The 25,997-nt window shown below is 39.5% G+C and overlaps 1 protein-coding gene across 1 annotated transcript in view; it reads right to left on the bottom strand.

Annotated features, from left to right (window-relative positions):
- Positions 1-25,997, bottom strand: part of LOC134538621 (uncharacterized) — a 163,503-nt gene that overhangs the window by 36,119 nt on the left and 101,387 nt on the right. Inside the window, exon 3 of the mRNA XM_063380053.1 lies at positions 15,227-15,433. Coding sequence (XP_063236123.1) covers positions 15,227-15,433 — 207 coding nt within the window. The remainder of the gene's footprint in view (positions 1-15,226; positions 15,434-25,997) is intronic.

The following is a 25,997-nucleotide window of genomic DNA, read 5'->3' as shown; positions in this document are numbered from 1 at the left end:
AATGACTGTTGGAGGCATTATATCTTATCGTAAATTGACGATTACTGATTTGAATGTATCCACATGTACGTCATTTTCTTTAGATGTACTTCTTTGTACTCGAATTTACGTTCATAGTGCGTCCTTTTCGTTAAATTTGCTTCGTTTTTGTAGAATTTTCGGCCAAATGTGCGTTATTTTCGTTAAATGTGCTTCCTTTTTGGCGAATTTTCGTCCAAATGTGGGTCCTTTTCGTTAAATGCGAGTTCTGTTTATACATTATATGTTTGGTGTGTGCATTGCATGTTTGGCGTGTACTGTGTGTACTACTTTGTGTACTGTGAGTCCAGTGTTTGTATTATGTGTACTGTGTGTCCAGTGTATGTACTTTTTGATTGTATTGTGTAAGCATTTCAACCGTCGCATTTGCTTGCAAATGTGTTACGTTTTTTTTAGTGTGCTTATTTTTTTAATGATGTAATTACTAGTGTATTATTGTATATGAACCGTGTTTTGACTAGCATATTATTCGACCGGTTGCGTGTATATAAGCGAGTCCTAGACGAAAGGACTTTCAGTTTGATAATAGCTGCGGTGGTGTAAGGATCAACTAGTTTGCTACATCAGGTGCATAAGTCAGTAGTATGTTTTGGGGGCTACTGGATCAGGCGCCAGGCGGTGGTGCCGGTGCCGGTGTCCGCCATCTTGGATTTGTAACGTCACGGTGGCAAAAATTCCTCAAAAATGACTCAAAATGACTCAAAAATTCCCGTTTTAAGAAAAAATTTCCCGTTTTCGAGGGAAAAATTCCCGTTTCGAGGGAAAATTTCCCGTTTTATTCCTTAAAAAACCCAGCGGCTGAAAATTCCTACAACTGGCTTAAGCATCCTTAACTCAAGCCAGCGTTAAGCCATTTATAGGATTATGACGTCACCGCTGCAGTTTCCGTTACGCCCGCCATTTTTAAATTTACTATCCAATTTTAATGAAATAGAAAAATTTTTAAATTTATAAAAAAATTCAAATAATAAAATTTTAATAAAAAATATTTAAAAAAACATACAATAACGATACGGAGCTCGGAGTCCTCGGTTCGAACCCGGTGAGGGCGAAAAAAAATAAAAATGGCGACCGATCCTTCCACCACGGAAGTCACCTACAGACTAACCTACCACCACCAATAACAAGGTCAACTAGTATGATGTCATGTCCGCCATCTTGTCTTCGTCTGCTGGTAGCCATCATCATCGTGTTATAGTCGGCGAGAGTGCGCTGACGCCATGTTAGTTTAATTCTTATCCGCTAGAGTGCAGTAATCATTTATTATTGCTGTGTCACCCGCCATCTTGTCATTTGGCCGCCATCTTGGAATCGTGTAATTATTTAGCTAGAAATTCGGGAAAAATTCCAAAATTCATTAAATAAATCACTCATTAATTTACAGATTGATTCGATCAGTTTCAGTCCTTGGTTCGATACCCGATCGATGCAATAATGTTTAATTTGATGTAAAAAAATAATAATTTCATTATTCCATGTTCAACATTCTTAAAGAGACATTAAAACCTCTACTGTCATCATCATCCTATAAGCCATCAACACCAACATATTGGTAATTCATAATTTTAATGGTAGAGATTCGGAAAAAAGTTCAGAAATCATTAAATAAATTTCCAATCAATGTACTGCTTAATTAGATCGACTAGGTCCTTGGTGCGATTCTGGACGATGAAAAAAAAAAACAATTTAACATAATAGTGACAGGTTCGAGAAAAAAACAAAAACAACACAAGTTCTTTCACAAACATAATATTTATTACATAATATATATTCTACTACAGGATCACTTACGAAAGCCAGCAATCTTATAATCATTTAGTTCCGCAGCGGTGTGAAATGACTAATTCTTAGCTCCAATCGGTTTATACTAGACAGAGTCCAGCCAGAACCTTTACAGACATAGTCCACCTCTTCTTGACAGAGGTTCTGGATACCGTATTTAACAGTTTGCTTCACATCGTTAGAACTGTAAATTACTGCAGCCGATGTCTTGAATGCACACTTCTTCACTTTGTCATCGAACGGATATGGCTTTCCATATATACAGTCCAACCACAAGTTATATTTCAAATGTCCGTTTGTTGCTACATCATCAGTAAGCTGATTGATTATCTTCTGTCTGATATCGTCAAGAAAATTACAAATGTCCTTCGACTCACCCAACGTATTTAGATAATAGTAGTCTTTCAACGTTCCACGAAATGCAGACTGCGCCAAGTAGAAGCCATTATCGTTCACTTGTAATGCTCCGAACACAGTCTTAGGTTTAGTTCCATGTTCAGACGTCATAACAATCGGTTGCTGGGCATCTGTTTTTTTGGTTGTACGCTTTCGTGTCTCCAATCTAAAGCGAGGAGTCGAAATGTCGGCAGGTAGTTCAGTAGTAGGAGCACAGACTCCACCTTTACACTTTTTCGCATGATATCGCAAACTGTCAATTCGAGTAAACCATTTAAGGCACTCATCACATCGAAACTTCATGCGAGAAGGATTCTTCGTGCATTTGCTCCGCTCATGTCTTCGTGCATCATGGGAAAATGCGAACGACGTATCACAGTAGCTGCAAGGATACCGTGGTGATGAAGACGATCCTTTCAGACCCGATCCAGATACAGGCGTTGCAACAGTAGTACCATTTCCAGGCATTCTCTTATGCACATCGATGCATCGTTGTTGTGACGAAACCTTTACTTTCTGCCACACAGCAGGACCTTTGCATGCCTTCATGTGCGTTTTCATATTATCTTTTCTGGCAAACTGCTTATGACATTTCTCACAAACAAACATTTTACGATATAGGTTCTTGACACATTCGCTCCTCTCGTGTCGCCGAGCATTGCTGTTGTTTGAGAAAATCTTGTCGCAGTACAGCACCGATGTTCGCTAGTTGTCAAATCAGCATTCATTGAAGTCTCCATCGAGGTCGTATCGTCGATCGTCGTGGTTTCCTGCACATCCAGCTCAGTAGTCATTAAGCTATCTTCTGCTGGTGGTATCACATCTGTTGAAATCTCCTCCAATGTTGACGTCGTCGTCGTTGCCAACGAGATATGCTCCACCATTGTCATCGCTGACGTCAAGGTTCCCGTAGACGATGGTACAACATCCATCGAGTTCGGCGTTAAAGTCGGTAAAGATGCCATCGAGTTCTCAAGAACAGGTAATTACGCGACTTATGCACCAGATGAAATAATCTAGGTGATCCTTACACCGTCGTCGACAGTAACAAACTGAGCGACCTGCTGTATAGGACTCGCTTATATACATGCACCGGATGGAATAATACGCTAGTCAAATCAAGAATCATTTACAATAATACTAGAGTCAAAACAACATTAAAAATAGAAGGACCATCAACGAAAAGGCAGCACATTTGGAAGCACCGACAACGAAAAGGCAGCACATTTGGAAGCACCGACAACGAAAAGGCAGCACATTTGGAAGCACCGACAACGAAAATGCAGTACATTTGGAAGTACCGACAACGAAAAGGCAGCACCGACAACGAAAAGGCAGCACATTTGGAAGCACCGACAACGAAAAGGCAGCACCGCCAAAGAAAAGATAGCACATTTGGAAGCACCGACAAAGAAAAGGCAGCACCGCCAACGAAAAGGCAGCACCGCCAACGAAAAGGAAGCACATTTGGAAGCACCGACAAAGAAAAGGCAGCACCGCCAACGAAAAGGAAGCACATTTGGAAGCACCGACAAAGAAAAGGCAGCACCGCCAACGAAAAGGAAGCACATTTGGAAGCACCGACAACGAAAAGGCAGCACCATCGACGAAAAGGAAGCACATTAATTTGTCATTGACTCCAATATTCATTGGCTCCAATATTCATTGGCTCCAATATTCATTGGCTCCAATATTCATTGACTCCAATATCCATGAGCTCCAATATCAATTGGCTCGAATTGCTCCAAAAGGTCCCATCAGCCTTTTGGCTCCAACAGTCTTTTGGCTCCGATAGTCATTGGCTCCAATAGTCATTGGCTACAATATTCATTGGCTCCAATAATCATTGACTGCAATATTAATTGGTTCCAATATTCATTGGCTCCAATATTCATTGGCTCCAATATTCAATGGCTCCAATATTCATTGGCTCCAATATTCATTGGCTCCATCAGTCATTGTCAACTACAGTCTTTTGGTTCCAAAAGTCTTTTGGCTCCAAATATATTAGGCTTGAATTCTTCGAGTCTAAGAGACTATGAGACCACATGGCTACGAGTCTAAAATGATCTAGCTGGTTACGAGTTATACATGGCTTGCGAGGCTACAGAGCTACGAAGTTTCTAGTACACAGGTTTACAGGACTGCGAGGATACTCGACTACAAGTCTGCAAGAGTTCTTGACTACGAAGCTACTCGTCTACAAGGCTCCAATTGACACATCTGTCTTCGATGGAATTTTCTCTTTTTCTACATCTACACCATCAGCATTATGTTATAAGATTACAAAGCTACTTGCTTACATAGCTTCAAGTCTACGAGGCTCCAATACATCATGACTACGAGACTACGAGCCATGAGGTTACGAGACTATGCGATTGCAAGTCTTCAAGGTTACGTCATCGCGAGGCTATAGGACTACGAAGCTTCCAGAACGCATGGTTACGAGAATGCATGACTAATTGGCCGCATGGCTCTTAGTCTCGTAGTAATGATGTATTGGAGCCTCGTAGACTTGAAGCTATGTAAGCAAGTAGTTTGTAATCTTATAACATAATACTGATGGTGTAGATGTAGCAAAAGAAAATTCCATCGAAGACAGATGTGTCAATTGGAGCCTTGTAGACGAGTAGCTTCGTAGTCAAGAACTCTTGCAGACTTGTAGTCGAGTATCCTCGCAGTCATGTAAACCTGTGTACTAGAAACTTCGTAGCTCTGTAGCCTCGCAAGCCATGTATAACTCGTAACCAGCTAGATCATTTTAGACTCGTAGCCATGTGGTCTCATAGTCTCTTAGACTCGAAGAATTCAAGCCTAATATATTTGGAGCCAAAAGACTTTTGGAACCAAAAGACTGTAGTTGACAATGACTGATGGAGCCAATGAATATTGGAGCCAATGAATATTGGAGCCATTGAATATTGGAGCCAATGAATATTGGAGCCAATGAATATTGGAACCAATTAATATTGCAGTCAATGATTATTGGAGCCAATGAATATTGTAGCCAATGACTATTGGAGCCAATGACTATCGGAGCCAAAAGACTGTTGGAGCCAAAAGGCTGATGGAACCTTTTGGAGCAATTCGAGCCAATTGATATTGGAGCTCATGGATATTGGAGTCAATGAATATTGGAGCCAATGAATATTGGAGCCAATGAATATTGGAGCCAATGAATATTGGAGTCAATGACAAATTAATGTGCTTCCTTTTCGTCGATGGTGCTGCCTTTTCGTTGTCGATGCTTCCAAATGTGCTTACTTTTCGTTGGCAGTGCTGCCTTTTCTTTGTCGGTGCTTCCAAATGTGCTTCCTTTTCGTTGGCGGTGCTGCCTTTTCTTTGTCGGTGCTTCCAAATGTGCTTCCTTTTCGTTCGCGGTGCTGCCTTTTCGTTGGCGGTGCTGCCTTTTCTTTGTCGGTGCTTCCAAATGTGCTATCTTTTCTTTGGCGGTGCTGCCTTTTCGTTGTCGGTGCTTCCAAATGTGCTTCCTTTTCGTTGGCGGTGCTGCCTTTTCTTTGTCGGTGCTTCCAAATGTGCTTCCTTTTCGTTGGCGGTGCTGCCTTTTCTTTGACGGTGCTTCCAAATGTGCTTCCTTTTCGTTGTCGGTGCTGCCTTTTAGTTGTCGGTGCTTCCAAATGTGCAGCCTTTTCGTTGTCGGTGCTGCCTTTTCGTTGTCGGTGCTTCCAAATGTGCTTCCTTTTCGTTGGCGGTGCTGCCTTTTCTTTGTCGGTGCTTCCAAATGTGCTTCCTTTTCGTTGGCGGTGCTGCCTTTTCTTTGTCGGTGCTTCCAAATGTGCTGCCTTTTCGTTGTCGGTGCTGCCTTTTCTTTGTCGGTGCTTCCAAATGTGCTGCCTTTTCGTTGTCAGTGCTGCCTTTTCGTTGTCGGTACTTCCAAATGTACTACCTTTTCGTTGTCGGTGCTTCCAAATGTGCTGCCTTTTCGTTGTCGGTGCTTCCAAATGTGCTGCCTTTTCGTTGTCGGTGCTTCCAAATGTGCTGCCTTTTCGTTGATGGTCCTTCTATTTTTAATGTTGTTTTGACTCTAGTATTATTGTAAATGATTCTTGATTTGACTAGCGTATTATTCCATCCGGTGCATGTATATAAGCGAGTCCTCTACAGCAGGTCGCTCAGTTTGTTACTGTCGACTACGGTGTAAGGATCACCTAGATTATTTCATCTGGTGCATAAGTCGCGTAATTACCTGTTCTTGAGAACTCGATGGCATCTTTACCGACTTTAACGCCGAACTCGATGGATGTTGTACCATCGTCTACGGGAACCTTGACGTCAGCGACGACAATGGTGGAGCATATCTCGTTGGCAACGACGACGACGTCAACATTGGAGGAGATTTCAACAGATGTGATACCACCAGCAGAAGATAGCTTAATGACTACTGAGCTGGATGTGCAGGAAACCACGACGATCGACGATACGACCTCGATGGAGACTTCAATGGATGCTGATTTGACAACTAGCGAACATAGGTGCTGTTACTGCGACAAGATTTTCTCAAACAACAGCAATGCTCGGCGACACGAGAGGAGCGAATGTGACAAGAACCTATATCGTAAAATGTTTGTTTGTGAGAAATGTCATAAGCAGTTTGCCAGAAAAGATAATATGAAAACGCACATGAAGGCATGCAAAGGTCCTGCTGTGCGGCAGAAAGTAAAGGTTTCGTCACAACAACGATGCATCGTTGTGCATAGGAGAATGCCTGGAAATGGTACTACTGTTGCAACGCCTGTATCTGGATCGGGTCTGAAAGGATCGTCTTCATCACCACGGTATCCTTGCAGCTACTGTGATACGTCGTTCGCATTTTCCCATGATGCACGAAGACATGAGCGGAGCAAATGCACGAAGAATCCTTCTCGCATGAAGTTTCGATGTGATGAGTGCCTTAAATGGTTTACTCGAATTGACAGTTTGCGACATCATGCGAAAAAATGTAAAGGTGGAATCTGTGCTCCTACTACTGAACTACCTGCCGACATTTCGACTCCTCGCTTTAGATTGGAGACACGAAAGCGTACAACCAAAAAAACAGATGCCCAGCAACCGATTGTTATGACGTCTGAACATGGAACTAAACCTAAGACTGTGTTCGGAGCATTACAAGTGAACGATAATGGCTTCTACTTGGCGCAGTCTGCATTTCGTGGAACGTTGAAAGACTACTATTATCTAAATACGTTGGGTGAGTCGAAGGACATTTGTAATTTTCTTGACGATATCAGACAGAAGATAATCAATCAGCTTACTGATGATGTAGCAACAAACGGACCTTTGAAATATAACTTGTGGTTGGACTGTATATATGGAAAGCCATATCCGTTCGATGACAAAGTGAAGAAGTGTGCATTCAAGACATCGGCTGCAGTAATTTACAGTTCTAACGATGTGAAGCAAACTGTTAAATACGGTATCCAGAAACTCTGTCAAGAAGAGGTGGACTATGTCTGTAAAGGTTCTGGCTGGACTCTGTCTAGTATAAACCGATTGGAGCTAAGAATTAGTCATTTCACACCGCTGCGGAACTAAATGATTATAAGATTGCTGGCTTTCGTAAGTGATCCTGTAGTAGAATATATATTATGTAATAAATATTATGTTTGTGAAAGAACTTGTGTTGTTTTTGTTTTTTTCTCGAACCTGTCACTATTATGTTAAATTGTTTTTTTTTTTCATCGTCCAGAATCGTACCAAGGACCTAGTCGATCTAATTAATCAGTACATTGATTGGAAATTTATGTAATGATTTCTGAACTTTTTCCCGAATCTCTAGCATTAAAATTATGAATTGCCAATATGTTGGTGTTGATGGCTTATAGGATGATGATGACAGTAGAGGTTTTAATGTCTCTTTAAGAATGTTGAACATGGAATAATGAAATTATTATTTTTTTACATCAAATTAAACATTATTGCATCGATCGGGTATCGAACAAGGACTGAAACTGATCGAATCAATCTGTAAATTAATGAGTGATTTATTTAATGAATTTTGGAATTTTTCCCGAATTTCTAGCTAAATAATTATACGATTCCAAGATGGCGGCCAAATGACAAGATGGCGGGTGACACAGCAATAATAAATGATTACTGCACTCTAGCGGATAAGAATTAAACTAACATGGCGTCAGCGCACTCTCGCCGACTATAACACGATGATGATGGCTACCAGCAGACGAAGACAAGATGGCGGACATGACATCATACTAGTTGACCTTGTTATTGGTGGTGGTAGGTTAGTCTGTAGGTGATTTCCGTGGTGGAAGGATCGGTCGCCATTTTTATTTTTTTTTCGCCCTCACCGGGTTCGAACCGAGGACTCCGAGCTCCGTATCGTTAATGTATGTTTTTTAAATATTTTTTATTAAAATTTTATTATTTGAATTTTTTTATAAATTTAAAAATTTTTCTATTTCATTAAAATTGGATAGTAAATTTAAAGATGGCGGGCGTAACGGAAACTGCAGCGGTGACGTCATAATCCTATAAATGGCTTAACGCTGGCTTGAGTTAAGGATGCTTAAGCCAGTTTTAGGAATTTTCAGCCGCTGGGATTTTTAAGGAATAAAACGGGAAATTTTCCCTCGAAACGGGAATTTTTCCCTCGAAAACGGGAAATTTTTTCTTAAAACGGGAATTTTTGAGTCATTTTGAGTCATTTTTGAGGAATTTTTGCCGCCGTGACGTCACAAATCCAAGATGGCGGATACCGGCACCGGCACCACCGCCTGGCGCCTGATCCAGTAGCCCCCAAAACATACTACTTAAGTCGTGTAATTGCCTATTCTTGTGAACTTGATGTCATCTTTACCTACCGTCTTTAATGTTGAACTAGATGGAAATTTTACCATCGACTACGGGAACCCTTACGTCAGCGACGACTATGATGGAGCATATCCCGTTGGCAACGTCGACGTCAACATTAGAGGAGACTTCAACAGCCGTGGTACCACCAGAAGAAGAGAGCTTAATGACTTCAGTGCTGGCTGCACAGGAAACCAAGATGAATGACGTTTCTCCCTCGATTGAGACTTCAATGGCTGGTGATTCGGCAACTATCAAGCATCGATGTCGTTACTATGACAAGATTTTCTCAAACAACAGCAATGCTCGTCGACACGAGAAGGTAGAATGTGCTCAGAATCCTCCTCGCAAAATGTTTGGCTGTGAGAAATGTATTAAGCAGTTTGCCAGAAAAGTTAATATGAAAGCGCACATGAAGACATGCAGATGTCATGATGTACAACAGAAAATAAAGGTTTCTCTGCAACAACGATTAATCGATTCGCTTAAGAGTACTTCGGAATTACAACTGCAGCAACATCATCATCTGGTTCGGGTCTGAAAGGTTCGTCTTCATCAACAAGGCATCCTTGCAGCTACTATGATATGTCGTTCGCATTTTCCCATGATGCACGAAGACATGAGCGGAGCACATGTGTAAAGAATCCTACTCGTACAAATTTTCGCTGCGATAAGTGCCATGTTTGGTTTACACGTATTGACAGTTTGCGACGACATACGAAAAAATGTAAAGGTAAAGTCCGCGTGCCTACTGTTGAACTACCAGCAGACTTTACGACTTCTCGGTTTAGGTTGGAGACTCGTGAGCGTATGAGCACAAAAGCAGATGATCAGCAACCGATTTCTATGTCGTCTGGACATGAAACTAAACCCAAGACTGTACTCGGTACATTACAGGTGAATGATAATGGCTTCTACTTGGCGCAGTCTGCATTTCGTGGAACATTGAAAGACTACTATTATCTAAATACGTTAAGTAAGTCGAAAGACATTTGTACTTTTCTTGACGATATCATGCAGGACATTATCAATCAGCTTACTGATGAGTGATGACGTAGCAACAAACGGACCTTTAAAATATAACTTGTGGCTGGACTGTATATATGGTAAGCTGTATCCGTTCGAGGACATAAAGAAGTGTGCATTCAAGACTGCATACTCCCATTTACAGTTCTGACGATGTGAAGCAGTCTGTTAAATACCGTGTCCAGAAACTCTGTCAAGAAGAGGAAGACTATGTCAGTAAAGGACCTGGCTGGTCTCTGTCTAGTATAAACCGATTGTAGCTGAGAATTAGACATTTCACGCCAATGCAAAACTAAATGTTTATTTTATTGTTAACTTTCACAGGTGTTTCTGTAGTAGTGTAGAAATTACATAACAAATATTTATTTGTATATTTGTGGTGTTTTATTCCTTTAATCTGTCATTTTTTATTTAAATTATTGACCAAGGATTTAACCAAGGACAGGAACTAATCGAATCAATCAATAAATTAAATAGTGATTTTTTGGATGAATTTTGAAATTCTTTCCGAATTTCTAGGTTAATTACTACAGATTTCCAAAATTTCGCACTTATAGACTTACTGGAAGCTGGTATATGAGGAACTTAAGTCACTTTTAGAATTATAAACATGATTTATTGATATATATTTTTTACATAAAATTATTATTTTTGCATCACCCAGGGATCAAACCAAGGACAAGAATCGATCGAATCAATCAGTAAACTAAAGAGTCATTTTTTAATGTTTTTGGGGATTTTTTTCCGTATTTCTAGGTCAATAATTACAAAATTCCAAGATGGCACCCAAATTTCAAGATGGCAGGTGCCTCAGTAATAATAAATGAATACTGCTCTCTAGTGGACAAAAATGAAACTAACGTGATGGTAGCGCACTTTATCAGACGAAAACAATATGGCGGCCTCCAGCAGACGAAAACAAGATGGCAGACATGACGTCATACCAGCTGGCGATATATATAATTTGGTATTAATGTGGGAGGTATAAACGACAAGATACTTCATTTGCCAGGCTTGAAAGGTCATCGACTGTTTACTGGAAGAAGGAAGATGAAGATGGCGCATCGCCGGTCTGCCTGACACCCCGTGCGCCCGCAGTTCGAGCCGGTTTACTGGCTCGTCTGCCCGCCGTCGAGAGCACTTGTTCCTTCAGCCATCGCACAGGGTTTACCCGTTTGCAGGGCTAGCCCTGCCGCCATCTGCCGCTGTAAATATTGCTAGAACCGAGGCTGTCCCGCTGGCCTAGCCGCGGCTCCGGCGCTAGGGGAAGGGAATATTCACAGCAGCCCATTTCTTTTTTACAGGTGGCTGCCTGGGCAGCTGGGCTGGGTTGACGAGTGAAGTCTCCCGCCCTTGGGGGCGCTACCGCCCCTGGTAACAATAATCCAGGTGTGCCCAATTACAACAATGCGGGCCGCAGGGCCCAAGCGCCCAACCCCTGCATGGTTGAATCTTTCTGCCCCCCACCCAACTCTTCTTACCTGTACCTTTTCCCCTCTTGTCCATTAGTTTCCTTGCTTGTTTTAATGCATGTTTATTTGATCCCCGAATGACCCGACCGAGGGTTTTCCCTGTGTCTATGCAGATTTACCTGGATCACTTTATTTAGGTTTTAATCTAAGACAACCTAAGGGGCGTCCGCCATGGCTACAGTCGCAGCCATGACTGGCCAATAAACCCCAATTAGCATACGATCCAAGCGCCCTTGTTCTGCATGGTTAAAACCCCGCGTGGTAGAGTGTAAAGACTTCGGCCCGAGGCACACTTAGGTCCTCCCCTAACCTGGACCCTCCCTACACACTTAGATTAACTTAGGCTAGGAAAACAAATCGTGTGTGAGGACAGACTGCCTGCGGCTTCCGTGGAGGAAGGATGGGTCGCAATTTTTTTTATTTTGTACTACCTGGGTTCTAACCGAGGACTACGAGCTCCATTGCGTAAGTGCGTTTTTAAATAATATTATATTAAAATTTGATTGATAATTCTTTTTTATAATTTTAAATTTTTTTCCAAATTTCTAGCATAAAAATTATGCATTTTTAAGATGGCGGCCGTAACGCAAATTGCCACGGTGACATCATAATCCAAAATGGCGGAAATTTCTAGAAGAAAAATGGCGGAAAGTTCGAGAAAACCAAATGGTGTATCCAAGATGGCGGATCCAAATTTGCCAAAATTGCCAAGGTCAATGTCAAAGTTCAAGGTCAAGATCATCCAAGATGGTTGCCGTGACGTCACAATCCAAGATGGCGGAACCCATCCACATCCGCACCCAGAACCGAGGACTCGGGCATACATTTGTACACTACTCATTAGTACGGACCGAAAAATTTGCGGTTTCACTTCCAAGATAAAATCCTCAGTATTTTTAATACTTTTTAATCCACTGCCCATTGGTTGCTCATTTGTGAGACGTCACAACTGGGTTGTAATGTGATTCGATACTTCTTTGGTTGAGGATTTATAATTGAACCAGGGCCCACTGTTTAGATCGTGAACCAATAGCAATAGCATTTCAAAGGTATATGTTATTTTATTTTAGCATATCTTGAGATGAATCCGTGAATTTTTCCGGTATTTAAAACTGGCTCACACAAAAAAAAAATTACTTTTACAAAAGACTCCTTTGGAAACTTGTTTCCGAGATAGATATTGTATCTTTGTACAACACATGGCTATGGTAATTTCTGCATTCATGAAATACCTTTGTTATAAATAGGGACAGGAAAAATCGCGGTTTCAATGACCTCTAGGATGAACTCCATAGTTCTACGTACACTCGGTCAAATGTCACCCACTCATTGGCTGCTGTCTTGTGAGACGTCCCAACGTAGCAGCCTGTGATTCGATAAAGCTTTGGTCCGGTGTTTCTCATTGGCACAGAGTCATCCAGGTGAGTTGTGAGCCAATGGCAGAGGCAGCACTGAGGTATAACTATTTGTATTTTAGCCTATCGAGAAATGAATTCGCGAATTTTTCCGGTCTCTAATTATAAATATTAATGAATATTTTTTTTTACGAAAATTGGCACATAATTTTATATTTTAATTGCTGTTTCATTCCAGCATAAATCTTTTTAAACAATGGAAAAGAAAATTGAATATTGAGTAATTGAACTTTATTTTGTTTTAGTTTGCTTATTAATGTACGCATTTAATACTGAAAAGATTTTCAGGAAACGGTTTATAAATAACTCTTAAGAGGTACAAGGACAACACAAATAATAAATGCCCGGATAAGAATCCCAGTGTAACTGCGAACACTATTTTGTAGTGACGCAGTTGTTTTCATGTAAATGTGCGAATGTACAAATATCTGTAATTTTGCACGAATATTTTGGTTCCATTAAAAAAAAAAAAAATTGGTTGTCTGTAAATTTGGTTTACGGACGATAGTTTAACGTGACAACGTCATAAGAAAACATTTTGATGAAATTATTGCATACATTTATGAATCAAATTGAATCATTTTTATTGAATTATCACTATTTTGTATGGGTACAAAGAAGGAGTGAAATTAAATCTACAATTTAATTGATAAATTTACATTTATTTGCACTCATTAATTCAAATATGTTTATTACTTTAACGAAGAGATTATTTTAACTATAACTTTTATACATGTTTGGTAATTAACTTCTTCCAAACTGTGTTATTCTGTTAAGGATAGGACGATGATAGGAAAAGTAGGAAACGAATGGGAGTGTTTCAAGTTTAATGTGCCTCGAAAAAGTCAATTCGATGGTTGTTCCCATCGAGTGGAAGAGAAATAGATGGGGCGCAAGCGTACAATGAGCGTAACGGGACACAGCGTAACGGGACAATGTGCGTAACGGGACACTTTTTCGTGCGTGCTGCCGGCGTTCATCGATTTATTAGACGTTTTCACGTCAAAGTAACAGCGTTTGTACTTGAAGTCAGAGGGTGGTCACGCCTGCATGGTTGCATAGTAAGTGTGTGAAGCCGTTTTTATTCCCTAGCTAATTGTTGCGCCATGTTGATTAGACACTCAAAATATTTTCTATAAGTATCGTATTTGCAGTGCAGAAACCATTTTAAATTATTTTTTATTTAAGTTGCTTTTTTTAACGTTAGGGATTTTAATTCATACTAATTATTAGGGGCATGCATTTTTCGCGAAAAAATTTTGAGGTTAGCTAGTTAATTCACTGTAGCATCGTCTGTGTCTCGCGATTGGGTGAGTTTCTTTAAGGTACATTCCTACTGTCAGCACACTAACCACAGTAATTCAGTACGGTAGAATATGCGTCCTGAGTGACTCGGTCAAATAAGGGGATTGCTTCTCTCGCAGACGGCCCGCCAATCACAAGGAAGAATCCGCTGGCGCGTGCATATCATGTTGCAGTCTAGTGAGCGTTCAGATATTTTCGCGAAAAATACTTGCCCCTACTAATTATCATGAGTAGAGACTGGAAAAATTCGCGGGTTCATTTCGTGTTATGCTAAAATTCAAATAATTATACCTAAGTGCTGCATCTGTAATTGGTTCACTGTTAATCTGGAGGACTGAAGGCCAATTAGAGACCCTCACTGATAGAAGTGTTGAATCACAGGCCACCCAGTCGAGACAACTCACAAGTCAGCAGCCAATGAAAAGTTGGCATTTGCCCGAGTGTGTAGAGGATATTGGAGTCTATCCTGGAGGTCATTGAACCCGCGAATTTTTTCGGTCTCGAATCATCAGACATTATCAATCACCATTGCAGCAATGTTTCTGGAGGAGCAGTATGGTGTTGGTGATTTCAACCACGTCTCAGCATGCCGTATGCTGACAATTCCTAACTCCGTGGGTAGGGGCACGTATTTTTCGCGAAAAGATTTCAAGACTGGCCGAGCGTAGCACCGCACGTGTTTCGTGATTGGTGGAGTTCCCTTCAGGAGCGTGTTTACCGTTGGCACGAGAGTCACAGCCGTCCAGGGCGGACACGAACGCTTCCCGATTGGCCCGGTCTCTCGCGGACGGCCCGCCAATCACAATGAAGAAACCGCTGGCGCGGGCATGCCTTGATAATGTTCGCAGGCGAATAATTCACCTGACGTTTCGGTCGACATTGCAGTCGCCCTCATGAGGGAGCAGTTGTCTAGCCTGACGACGGCGACTGCGCGGCTACAAGCTGCGTGTGGAGTGTGCTCACCAGCGAGCCCCAGGCGGAGCGACACACGCTGTCCGGGTAGAGGTAGGAGTCGAGCAGCGTCCACACGCCGCGCCACACCACCACCGACAGAGTGCCGATCACCGCCACGCTGAACACGCAGTCCAGCACGTACATGCCGGCGTCCTGCTCCTTCTGCACGGACAACAACAACCTGCCGGTCCCTACAGCTGTCACACACGAGAACAACTGCAACAACACAGAATATTGTTTGCGGTCGGTCCCTGAATAACTTCCAAGTACAGACCGGAAAAATTCGCGAATTCATTTCGTGATAGGCTAAAATACAAATAGTTATACCTCAGTGCTGCCTCTGCTATTGGCTCACAACTCACCCTGGATGACTCTGGGCCAATGAGAAACACCCAACCAAAGCTTTATCGAATCACAGGCTGCTACGCTGGGACGTCTCACAAGACAGCAGCCAATGAGTGGCTGGCATTTGACCGAGTGTACGTAGAACTATGGAGTCCATCCTAGAGGTCATTGAACCCGCGAATTTTTCCTGTCCCTACTTCCAAGTATTGTCTGCGCCCGGATAACACGGACAACAACCTGGAAATCCCTTGTTTCTCTTTTTACAGCTGTCAGTAGAATGTTTAAATTCACACAAAAACAACTGCAACACCACAAAGTATTGTTTGCGGTCGGTCCCTGAATAACTTCCCAGTATTGACTGCGCACGGACAACACGGACAACACGGACAACAACCTGCCAATCCCTCGTTTCTCCTTTTACAGCTATCAATACAATTTTTACATTCATACGAGAACAACTGCAACACCAAAAAATATTGTTTGAATAACTTCCCAGTATTAACTGCACACATTAATAAGCACAATAAAACTATAATAAAATCTAATTATTTCATGTCCGAATATATATTCAACGTTTTGTAAAAAAAAATTATGCGCCGATTTTCGTAAAAAAATCCTCGGTGTTATCTCGAAAAAAAAAAGTTATTTCATACGTGAAATAATAACCGTGGCCATTTGTTGTGCAAAATTACGATATCTTTCGTGTAGTGTTACGAATTATTTCTTGGCCAACTGGTTTCCAAATGAATCTTTTTTTTTAAAGTAAGTAATCCATAAATCTTGAACTTGTGATTTTTAATTTTTTATTTTATTTATTTTATTTATTTGAGTGCCTACCAACAGTCAGAGCCTTTTACAGGTGGGCACATAACAAATATTACAAAAAAATTACAGTAACATAACAAAACACAATAATAACACAACAATAAAATGGGACAACACAAACATAAACACATGACAAAAGACACTTAAAAAAATATAATAAATAAAGTTGTCGATTTTAAATTAATTCATTATCAATGATTATAGAGACATGCAAATTTCGCGGATTCATTTCGCGATAGGCTAGGCTAGCATCAAAACAACTATATCTTCGTACCGCTTCTGCGATTGGCCCACATTTTATCCGGGAAACTGTAGCCAATGGGAAACACTAAACCAAGTAAGTGCCGAATTACGGACAGCCTAGTTGAGACGTCTCACGCGTCATTAGCCAATGAACAGGTGACATTTCCGCGAGCATTTAAAGGACTGTGAAGTCTATCCTAGAGGTCAATGAATCCGCGAATTTTGCAGGTCTCTACCAATGAAATAACAATAATACATTATTTACATCAGAAATTATCTTAACTGCAAGAAAATTAAGAATTTAAAATAACTTTCATTGAGATCTTTGCCCTTTTGAAAGGGTCTAAATCTTTCAAAATATCATTACAATTATAAGTACACCGTTTAAATAGCTCATTTTTTATGTGATACGTTCGAAAAGGTCGAATTATTCTATGATTGAATGAATGAACTCGAAGACCAATTTTATTTAATATTTCAGTGCTGTGGTAAACATTTATAAAACAATTTATTACAAAAATAGTATCAGAAACTTTCCTTCTAAACTGCGGTGTGTGCGAGTTCAGGGTTTCAAGGGTTAAGTCATAGTTAAAATTCTCTGAATTACCATCTATTAAATGTTTGTTAAAAATGTATCTAAACAATTTATTTTGTATATTTTCAAGTCTATTTGAGTCAGTGGTAGTTATAGAGTTACAGATGACAGAGCCATACTCTAATATCGACCTTACTAAGGTAAAATAAAGACTAATTACAGAATCAATAGAGCTAGCCAAATAAGTTAAATATTTAATAAGCCCTATTGTTTTGTTTGCACTTGCAATTAAATTATCCACGTGGTGATGAAAGTAAAATTTAGAATCTAAGAGAATACCTAGATCACGCAAATAATAAGTTCTCTATATCATGTTGTTTATTACATAGTTAAAATTTTCTGTATATGTTTTCCTAGAATGTATTATTTTAATCTTCTTAAAATTTAATTTCATTCCGTTAGTTTGACACCACTTAGTTACATTATTTATATCTTCTTGCAACAATATACAATCACTTGGTGTTCTAATGGTACTATATATTTTTAATCATCCGCATAGAGCAGAGCTCTGGAATGCTGAATAACATTAACTATGTCGTTTATAAAAATTACAAATAGATAAGGTGATAAGGTTCCACCCTGAGGCACTCCTGAGGTGCATTAAAAGATGATGATAAAGTGCTACAAATACGAACAACAAAGGATCTTTCATTTAGATAGTTACAGAACCAATTAGTGTAGGAGGCATACAAACCAAAACTAATTTATTTATATACAATTAGAGAGTGCTTGCATGTATCAAATGCTTAACTTGTCAATATTCCTAGTAATTTTGTCTCACAGTTGCTGTATCGTAAACATTTTTAAAGAATTTCAAAAGTGGTTTGAATAGTTCACAATTTTTTTAGATACAATAAATTTTATTTGATTGAAATTGGTTGATGCTTGTGTCCAATAAATGCTCTTAAAGTAAATGGTTCACCCAGAATCAAATTTTATAGAAGTTTGAAAATTTCTAGTGACTTGTGTATATGAAATATTATTTATAATTGCGCATGCGTAAACCCTTACAATTAAAATATATCCAGCCCGGTTTATATTTTATAACGTTTCAAAATATATCCTTTTTTCGTTAAACTCTGTTTCTTAAACTGTCATTCCGATTAATAAGACGTATTCACGTCAAAAGGGGTTGATAGTTTATGTATCCATCTGTTGTTCGCTAGCGTGGATATGGAGCAGCCTAGCAGTGCAGTTTGGTACACTGATCCTCCAGACACTTTAAAGATACTTTTTTCAGTAGCAGGTTTGCCCAAGCATGTGTATGGTTTTGGAGTCTATAGGCCTACTAAAGGTCATTGAAACACTGCAAATGTTTCCAGTCCCTTTAGCTAGAGACCAGAAAGATTAGCGGATATATTTACCTATATGTTAGAAGCCAAACACATATACCTTTTTTCTATCCCTGTGATTGAACCGCGGATTATTAGATGGCCTCTGAACCAATAAAAAAACCGTCAACGAAAGAAGTATCCAATCGGAAGCAACCCCGATTACAAGTCTCACAAGTCAGTGGCCAAAGAACAGGTGGCTTTTGCAGGGTTGTAGAGTCTATCCTTGAGGTCAGTGAAACCGCGAATTTTTCCAGCCCCTTGCTATATCGTGTTTCATCCTTGGATTGCAGTGTGCATTTTAGTGGACATTTACTGTCTTTTCTATGCGAAATATCAGCTATTAGTGCTGTTTTTGTTTCGATGTGCTCTGTGGCCAGATATGCCCAAAGAGCACAATAGTTTTATTGTAGTAAAAAATATAAATATGTACAACAAAAAAGCTAAACTTGTGATAATGAATTCTTACATTTAAATAAAACTTAACTGAAAGAAACCATCTAAAATTCCAATCTTTTGCACCATCATTTTTTTTATATCATTTAAATTTTGGCTCTGTTTGACCTGTTATTAATAGAGACCAGATGCTACAAATAATTTCTCAACAACAATTGGTGTTTAGAACTGATAATAATTCTTTCAGAATGTATTTAACTGTAATAATAATAAGAAAAGACTGCTTCGTGGTCTTTAAAAAATCGAAAACAGTTAAATTGAAAGAATTATCAAAACTAATTATAAACATCGACCATATAAAACTAAGAATTTTAGTATACCGAAGCAGGTAGTAATGTTCTGGCAACAGTAGGCACTGCAATCTAAGCATGAGACAGATTATAGTCATTGTTTGTCACCGGTGTAGTTATTGCAACAAGGAGTATACCATGAGAAAAAATGCTAAGCGCCATGAGAGGAGCGAGTGTACTTTGGGTCCTTACAGAAAATCTGACATTATTTAGTCGAAGAAATATCTTGAATAAATATCACAGGATCTGTACACAGCAAAGCTGACTAATGATAACGAGGACGAGTCTTCAAGTCTACAACACCAAGAGGAATGAAGAGAAAATATTAGATGACTATAATTATATAGAAGAATGTGAAAATGCTGATGCTAACAACACTGTCCCATAATCTCGCTAATGATTTGGAATTGCTCACTAACGAAGAAAGTAGCATCTGCATGAGAAATTATACGTGTGTGTATATATATTCACACCAAATTCTAGTTGTCTCCGCGAAATTGAGAAAAATATAGAAGCAGCTGAAGCTGAAAAGATCTAAGACTGTGATGAAGCTCTGAGACCATAACGATGGAAGCGATGCGTTAAAATAATACATTTATTTTCTTATTTTATTTATATTTATATTGTTATTCTCATCATGTTTATGATAAAGATTATCACTGGAATCATGACGGCTTTAATAACTTTTAGACTGGTGTTAAAACAGAAGACATTAGATATATTAAAAATATTACTAATAAACATAAAAGAAATATGACAGCAGTGGAAGAGATTGATTACTCATTATGGGAAGATCCTAACATATTGGTCGACAGGTTAAGTCTTCTTCTTGCTTTGTTAAATTTAGCAAATTTATCTATCACCATAGAAATTTTGACTTTACTTCGTGAAATAAGAAGTGTCGCTACATACAGCGAATGTTTTTATGAACTGCATGCGTATAAAATTTAAAAATAAATCAATTATTGGGATTTAAAAATTATTGTTTTATTACTCTTAATCTAATTTCTATCTTAATACCGATATCTCGTAATACAACTTCTAACTTAAGGATGTAAAAAATGGTGTCATTGATTAACTCAATGGAGAGTTATAATAAAGCCATTTGGTAATTGAGATTAGTTCGTGCAAAATACATTTGAAATCAGTTGGAGCAGTTGTAATCGGTTGGAGGCAGATCCCACCATATCCTACTGTATCCAACCCAAACATATCATGGTGACTGTATCCTATTGTATCCTCCTGAGTTGAATGTCTGTCCAAATGTGTGTCCTAAATGAGGAATGTGTGTCCTAACTGACGAATGTGTGTACATATGTGTGTCCTTTTATGTTAATTGTTTGTACATTGTGTGTCCATTTTGTTGAATGTGTATCATAAATGAAAAATGTGTGTCCTGAATGAGGAATTTGTGTCCTAAATGACGAATGTGTGTCCAACGTGTGTCCTTTTTTGAACGAGTGTCCAATGTGTGTCCTAAATGACGATTGTGTGTCTATGTGTGTCCACTAATGTATGTCCAAATGTGTTTCCTTTTTGTTGGATGTGTGTACTTTTTGGTGTATATGCGTCCTTTTTGTTGGATGTGTGTCCCTTTTTTAGTGTGTAGTCTATATTCAGTACTAACATTTAATGGTCTTTGGTCTTGCAGTAATTTTTTTTAGGGATGCTTGAGACTATAGTAAGCGTAAAACATGCATAGTTGGTTGGTCTTTATGCTTGCATTAAGTTATATCCATACTGTATTTCTAGCAGTTCGGAGGCTCTTAACGTGTTTGTTTGAAATAAGCCATGGCTTGTATGAAAGGTATGATAAGTATCGAAAAATAAGGCTTTGTGGTTCGGAGACTCTCGTCCTATATGCTTGTAGATGGCACTCTAGTAATCATAAAGTGCACCAAATATGGCCTACATGGCAGTCATATTGAGATTTGTCGTGCTGTCGTCTTCTCTTCTCTCTCACCGAGCCCTCTTGAGAGAGAGCCAGCAGGGGTGGAGGAGGTCGAGCTGCTGGTCTGGCCCCACGTTGGGCGCCAGAATAATTGTTGTGGTCTCGTTGCCTCCTCTTCTCTGCTCGCACCGAGCCCTCTTGAGAGAGAGCCAGCAGGGGTGGAGGAGGTCGAACTGCTGGTCTGGCCCCACGTTGGGCGCCAGCTAATTTTGTTGTGGTGATCCATCTCTCTTCTTCACCGCTCGCACCGATGTCTCTCTTAGGTGAGAGCCAGGTATCGGGTGGAGAAGGAGGTCCAGGCTGCTGGTCTGGCCCCACGTTGGGCGCCAACTTGACGTGTTGATGATGTTCCGTCTCCTTTCTCTTCTCTCACCGATGTCTCTCTTGGGTGAGAGCCAGGTATCGGGTGGAGAAGGTCGAGCTGGTCTTCTTGCGGCAGGATTCACACTCGGCTGCTATGCAAGCGAATAGCTAGTGGGGTGAGGGATGGGACTAAACTATTCATTGAAAATAATGTCGGTATTTTACCCGGAACTTTTATTGTCCTGAATGTCCAAACATACACTGAGTTGAAACACGGTACACCCTATCGTCCAGAAAGGGGAGGGAGAAGGGAGACAAATTCCCTAGGCCGAGATAGGTCCTCGGCTGGCCTAACTCGCGAAGGAGGGGTGCGAGCAGCAGAAAACGGATAGCCAGTCGTTCTGCTGCTCCCCCTATGATCGTCCTATGGTCAGTGGGCGGAATCCAGCCTCACTGGCCATCGGGCCGATCAACTGCTTTCAGGTGGATGACCTCGCCTTTATATAGGGAGAAATGCGCGGGAACGAAGAAAAGGAAGGGAGGGGCGAACTAACTCCTCTTTGGAAGGGATGAGATGCGCGCGCATGAATCTCGCTGAAATTTCCCTGCCCTGGTGGTGGAAGTATAAACTAGATATAAATAATTAAAAAGAAAAGATGTTTGGGGCATAAATAATTATATGTAAATAGATATATATATTCAATCCTATGTATTAAAAACTATTTAAACTTTCTTTCACAACTTAATTCGTTAATTTTATACTATTATAAAACATAAATACAGTTGGTAGATCGCCGTTCACAAGATGGCGTCACAATGTACATGTTTAGCTGTGGCAAGAGAAAAATATACATTTGTATACATAACTCGTTCATATTTACTTTTATATTCTGAAGTGCATTAATATGTGTGGTTATAGCTACGTGAAAAATAAAGGGCGAAGATGGTTGGTTGCTTTAATGAATTATTCTATTGTTCGTTGCTTTGTTTATAACCTACGACGTCGCACAGATTCGTCGCCACATATTACGTGAGTAGGCCTATTGCCGAAACATTTTTCCCTGAATTACTTCTGAACTTATTAAAAACTCGTTTTTGGATTTAATTATCACGTAAAGTAACGTGATATTTAATATAGGAAGGGCGGGCACGCGTCAGATTGTATAACATATTTATTTATTCGGACAGTTGTCTTGTATAGACTCATTTTTAGTAGTGAGGATGATTAGTTAAATAAATATTTTAGTAACTAAATAACTTGTTCGTATCGAGAAAGGATATAACCGAGGACAGCATTCATTCGAATAAATCAATACATTAATAAGTAAATTTATTTTTAATTAATAAGTTAACTAATAATTTTAAATTAATAAGCAAAATTATTTTTAGAGTTTTCTGAATTTTTTATTTTATAATTGCAGTTTTACAAGACAGCGGTCAATATGAAATCGACGGCTAACTGGCAGCTGGTCAATGAGAAATTAAAGTCGTTTTAGTGAATTTTCGTAATATTTGATCAAATAAGTATTTAGGCTAAAAATACCATTTTTTTTACATCAGCAATAGACCGAAGCGAGGACAGGAATTGATGGATTAAATCAGTATATTATTGTGTAATTTTTAAATAATTTTTATATTTTTTCCTAATGTCCAGGTTGAAATAGCTTATTTTCAATATGGCGGCCAAAAAAGCCGACTATATGGCGGATGCTATGACAGTCTGGTGATTGAGGTTAGTGTGTTCTAGCGGGCATAAATTAAAGCAATATGGCGGCTGCGAACTCTATCAGACAAAAACAAGATAGCCGCATTTAATATGGCTGCAATGACGTCGTGAAGTCTTACTGATTGGCTATATATATATATATATACACTAGCAACCCCGGCGAACTCCGTTTCGCCACCAAATGGCTTCGTTTTATGTAACATTTCGTTTGGTGATTAAAAGATGAAGAAAAATTTTTTTTTGTTTTATATTTTAAAAGGAAAATTTTTATTTCATTTCACAACAGTAATGAATTCATTTCGATTACAAAAATGAAGTGTTATTTAGTTGAACTTCTTTAAGTAAATGAAAGTGAATCCAAAGTAAATACTGAATCGAAGCGTTATACGTGTCCGCAAATTATCCGTTTCATTGAAGTGCTCTTTGGTAAACCACATTTTTTGTTTTTTGGTCTGACGTTAACACAAACAAAGCGGATGGTTTCCCAACTCGTGAACACGCAACGTATAACTGCCCATGTGAAAAACAATGATTTTCTAAATTTATTCCGCAAACACTAAGCGATTGGCCTTGCGACTTGTTAATTGTCATTGCGAACGCAAGGCGAACTGGAAATTGCAATCGTTTGAAGTCAAACGGAAGATCAGTCGGAATCATTGGTATTCGAGGAATACATACATTTTCACCTGCGTACTTTCCGTTAATAATGGTTGCCTCAATCAAATTCGGCATAAGTCTTTTTACCGAAAGTCGAGTACCGTTGCAAAGTCGCGGTGGATTCAAATTACGCAATATCATAATAACTGTACCAACTTTGAGTAGCAAGTAATGTGGTGGAAATCCTGGTAACTCCAGAGAGTTCAAAAACTCCGTTGGATAATTTACTACATCATCGGGATTTGTTATGGAATCAACGGATTTGTATGTCACCAAATCGCCAGAAATTTTTGATTGAATGGTGAAATTCAGTGCGTGTACATCATTATTCTTTGCGGCAAGAATTGCTCGTTGACTTAACCAAGCATAATTCTGATAATTCTCACTAATGTTTGGGAAAACATTTTCAATAAGAGCAAATTGAGAGTCTACAAATCGGCAAAAGTCGTTGGTAAGAGTAATTAATCCAGATGTCGCATCAACTGGGACTTTTCCATTTCCAACATCTAACAATTGTTTGGAAAATTGTGCAGCACTTTGATAATTTTGAAGTTGAACTCTCATATTAGTGGTTAGCGATAATGTTTTTACGTTATTCCATAAAGGTGATGCCTTCAGGCAAGCATTCAATTCATCTGCAGGCGTTCCACGGGGAATTACTGGCAACTTCTGCCTGAAATCGCCTACCAACAATATCATCAAACCGCCAAAGATGATGTTATTTCGCCGAAGATCCTTCAGTGTGAAGTTAAGTGCTTCAAGTGATTTCTTATGTGCCATTGTGCACTCATCCCAAACAATGAGCTTGCATTGCATCAACAATCTTCCCATTGCACTGGATCGGGAAATATTGCATGTTGGAGTATCAATTGTGTTTAAATTGAGTGGCAACTTAAGCGCAGAATGTGCAGTACGACCGCCATCTAGAAGAGTCGCCGCAATTCCAGATGATGCTAACGCCAAAGCTATGTCACATCTTGATCGAATAGTGGCCAAAATCAATGAAATGACAAATGTTTTCCCTGTTCCTCCAGGCGCGTCCAGGAAGAATAGACCACCAGTATTATTGTCCACCGCTTGCATTAATGTTTCGTATACTTGTTTTTGCTGTTCATTCAGCAACGGCACATTATTTCGAACGAATTCCTGCAATGTATCAACATTGTATTGCAGCTCTCGATTTAATTCTTGGTTGAATGCATCGTGCATCGATCGATTTGGCGCAATCATTCCTACTTCAATCAGTAGCTTGTTTGCAATAGTCAAGCATTGATCCTCAATCAGAATCAATCCTTCATTGTAGATTTCATCGGTTATTTGGATGTCAGGATTATTCGTTTGAATGCGCAAGCGATGCAAAGATATCTTCACATATGTCGTCTTTGTATTTGTTCCATAACTGAATTGGTTGTGAAGGAAAACATGTGGTGATGATAATTGCGAACAGAGTTCGTATTTGGTACGCATTTGATGAAACAACTGAATCCGCAAGTGTTAAATCCCAATGAGAATCGTTCTCCAGCAAACCCAATAGTTGACATGCTTCTCGATATGTTTGGTATTGGTGGCCATTCACAGTTTTCAAATGCGCAAATGATTTTGGTCCACGTACATTTACCAACAGCAATCGCAAATAAAAACATTCATAATTTCTAGGATGAACAGTATACATGCGACCTAGTGCATCAGTGGAAAACACCTGTGGACAATCTGGAACTGGGGTTCCTTGTTTCCGACGTTGGAATTTCTTTGTTGATTGATTCCAAGAATAATACTTGGGCATTTCAAGGTACATCAGCGTCGCTGCGAATGGATCTGCTTCACACATTGCAAAGAAGCTAGTCAATGTTGTCGATGGTGGTCTCTCAGCTCGTTGTGCAGCATTAGCCTCAGTGAAGTAAACTCTTTGGCCATTTTCCAAATGCACTGCTAAATGTACAACTGTGGGATATCTTTCATGAATTTGAAATGACAATAATCGCCACAGTGCTTCATTAGTACTGACGTATCTGCCCATTTGGAAGATGCTGATTTCGTCATTCGCATTTTCCGACGCAA

Source organism: Bacillus rossius, chromosome 13 (genome assembly GCF_032445375.1).
Source record: "Bacillus rossius redtenbacheri isolate Brsri chromosome 13, Brsri_v3, whole genome shotgun sequence".
Taxonomy (NCBI): domain Eukaryota; kingdom Metazoa; phylum Arthropoda; class Insecta; order Phasmatodea; family Bacillidae; genus Bacillus; species Bacillus rossius.
The sequence above is the reverse complement of the archived record's forward strand: the minus strand, read 5'-3'. Positions and strand labels throughout refer to the sequence as shown.